At 42.3% G+C, this 2,932-nt stretch overlaps 1 protein-coding gene across 2 annotated transcripts in view; it reads right to left on the minus strand.

The window, feature by feature from the left end:
* ROR1 (receptor tyrosine kinase like orphan receptor 1) overlaps window positions 1–2,932 on the minus strand; it is a 418,261-nt gene that overhangs the window by 133,797 nt on the left and 281,532 nt on the right. For both annotated transcript variants that reach the window (XM_017877197.1, XM_017877198.1), the window contains exons 3-4: window positions 1,558–1,845; window positions 775–805 (exon numbers count right to left, since the gene is read on the minus strand). In XM_017877197.1, coding sequence (XP_017732686.1) covers window positions 775–805; window positions 1,558–1,845 — 319 coding nt within the window. The remainder of the gene's footprint in view (window positions 1–774; window positions 806–1,557; window positions 1,846–2,932) is intronic.

The following is a 2,932-nucleotide window of genomic DNA, read 5'->3' on the forward strand; positions in this document are numbered from 1 at the left end:
TATTTTATTTTATTTTATTTTATTTTATTTTTTTGAGATGGAGTCTCGCTCTGTCGCCCAGGCTGGACTGCAGTGGCGCGATCTCGGCTCACTCACTGCAAGCTCCTCCTCCCGGGTTCACGCCATTCTCCTGCCTCAGCCTCCCGAGTAGCTGGGACTACAGGTGCCTGCCAGCACGCCCGGCTAACTTTTTGTATTTTTAGTAGAGACAGGGTTTCACCGTGTTAGCCAGGATGGTCTTGGTCTCCTGACCTCGTGATCTGCCCGCCTTGGCCTCCCAAAGGGCTGGGATTACAGGCGTGAGCCTCCGCGCCCGGCCAGAACTTCTGCTTTTGAGTTTTTTAAAGGGAATAAAAAATAAAGTGATTACCTAATTGCTGCCCCGATCAACAATGAATGCATCAAAAATGCTTGCAGAAACAAAGACCGCGAGAGTAAAGGTTCCTATGCCAGCACAATATCATTTTTTTGTTTGATTTTACCAAATCAATCCATTGTTGCCACTAAATGTTAGATTCCTTCTAAAATAGTAAATGGAAGATTTTTGCTTTGATCATTCAAAATCAACATTACTACACTTGAGAATTCTGCCAATGGTGGTCTCCTGTGAATCTTTAGAGCAGAGAACAAGCAAAATGGAATGAGGGCAGGGCAAAATGGAATGACATCTGGAAACACAGTGTTTTGGCTCAAAAAGAGGACAACATTGCCTTTGCCCTAGAAAACCATGGAGAAATACTTGGAAAGGACAAGAAAGGAGATAAAAGTACTTACGAGTATCCTGGACTTGCAGTGGGAGGGGGGCCTGAAGAAATGAAAGAAAAACAAAAGAAACAGTCAGTCTGGGTTATTGGAGGGTGAGTATGGATACAGTCAAATCATTACAAATTAAATTTCTCAACCACCCAGAGGTAGTATTTATTTTTCTGGAATTTATTGTTTTGCTCTATTCCCCAACCATCTCTACGAAAAAAAAAAAAAAAAACACCAAACCAAACCAAACAAAAAAACACACCAGTGAGAACGTGTCTACGTCTCACAATTCAGGGCCTGAAAATGCTGAGACAAGTACTCAAAAGTGAGTGAATTGAGTAAGCATCCTCAAACTATGCAGGAAGTTTCCAATGGGCTGAGTGGTTGCATGAAGGTGTTGATTGCAACAATGAGTGGGGCTTCCTTCTAGTTCTTGATGGCAGGAAAAGGACTATGCACGCTGCAAACATTTCCAACTTCTTGGACAAGGAGCATCCTTGTTGAAAAGAGCTCAATGGCACGATGGTTTCAAGTAGGGGCTGTGAGGTCAGAAAGATCTGGACCTCCTTCCTGCTCTGCTGTTTATTAGCTGGGTAACATGGTAATTGGGTAACATGGTAACTAACTGCTGGGCATTGGTTTACTTATGTGTAAAATGGGTACAACCGTATCAGGTTTAGGGTTGTGGGCACAGAGTACATTCTCACTAAGTGTGCATTCCTTCCTTCCTGTCCCTGTGGACTCTAGCCATCCTATCACATTGGGCTGAGGGCCAAAGTCCATCCCCAGTAGGGGTCTGCTTACCAAACTTGACAAACAAGACTCCAGTGGAAGAAACCACCTCCTTGCCGTTTGTTGCCACGCACTGGAAGTAGCCTGTGTCTGTGGTGTCGAGGTTTCTAATCCGCAGCCGAGAGCCATAGATGGTGGATCGAAAGGAGAGCCTCCGGGGCTCCTGGACCACAGGAGCATCATTTTTGAACCAGCGGATGGTGGGAGGTGGATTCCCAGAGACTTTGCAGTGCAGTTCTGCTGTCTGGCCCAGGGATGTGGTGATGTTATTCATTGGTTCATCAAGGGTCAGGTAAGAATCTGTGAACACAGAGAGGAGGCAGGTGAGAGCGGCAGATGGCTTGAGAATGCTTCCAAGCAGCCAAATCCTCTCCAGTGTACCCTCGGGATCACAGAGAGGCTGAGCAGGAGAGGCAGGTGAGACAGACAAGGAAAGAAACAATCACACTGACTAAGACCACAGGACTGCTAAATAACCACCCATAGAGCCTGCTGCTTGGAAGAAAATTTGTCACTAATCAGAGTATAAAACTCAAAGTCTCCAAATGACTACATGGATGAGCTTTTGTGCTTCAGATCATAAAAATCATATACATTCCTTGCTCCAAATTCCAACACAGCAAAAGAGAGAGAAAATAAAGTTCATCTCAAATCTCCCCACCCCAAAATAACACCATTTTAAACATCCTGGCAAACATCCTTCCAGTTTGCTCACTTTTGATAAGAAAGAAAGCATCAAAAATTGGAAAAGTAGGAGCAACACATTCATATCCACATGGCACATGATCAGAAAGGGTGCCTGAAACTTTCATGTTACTGACAACATAAGGTTATGAAGGCCAGGTCAGAGGCAGACAGAGCAATAAAGCAATGGACATTTCCATAATATTACTCCTATCAACCATAGCATGTTATGTAATTCTTTCAATCACATATATATAGATTAATTCATGTATAATACTGTGCAATATACAGATCTTAGTTATACAGTTCCATGAGTTCAGGCAAATGCATACACCCATGTAACAAATGCCCCTATCAAGATAGAACATCAGCACCCCAGAAAGTACCCCCACAATCTTTTGTAGTTGGTCCCTGCTCCCAACCATTCCCTCCCACCCCACCTCAAAGCAACTAAGGTTCTAATTTCTATTACCATAGGTTAATTTTGCCTGTTTCAGAACTTCATATAAATGGAATCATGCTGCACGTACATTTTGCATTTGGCTCCTCTTAAGATTCATTGCATTATAAATTTTAATAACAAAATCAGTTTTATTTAAGCTTATTCTTAACAAAGTATTTAAACATCAATATTAATATTAGTTGTAGAATCCAGTCGCAGAGAAAATAATGTATTTCTTTTTTTTTTTTTTTTTTTTTTTTT

The sequence above is a fragment of the Rhinopithecus bieti genome, unplaced genomic scaffold, assembly GCF_001698545.2.
Source record: "Rhinopithecus bieti isolate Rb0 unplaced genomic scaffold, ASM169854v2 scaffold_6380, whole genome shotgun sequence".
Lineage (NCBI taxonomy): Eukaryota > Metazoa > Chordata > Mammalia > Primates > Cercopithecidae > Rhinopithecus > Rhinopithecus bieti.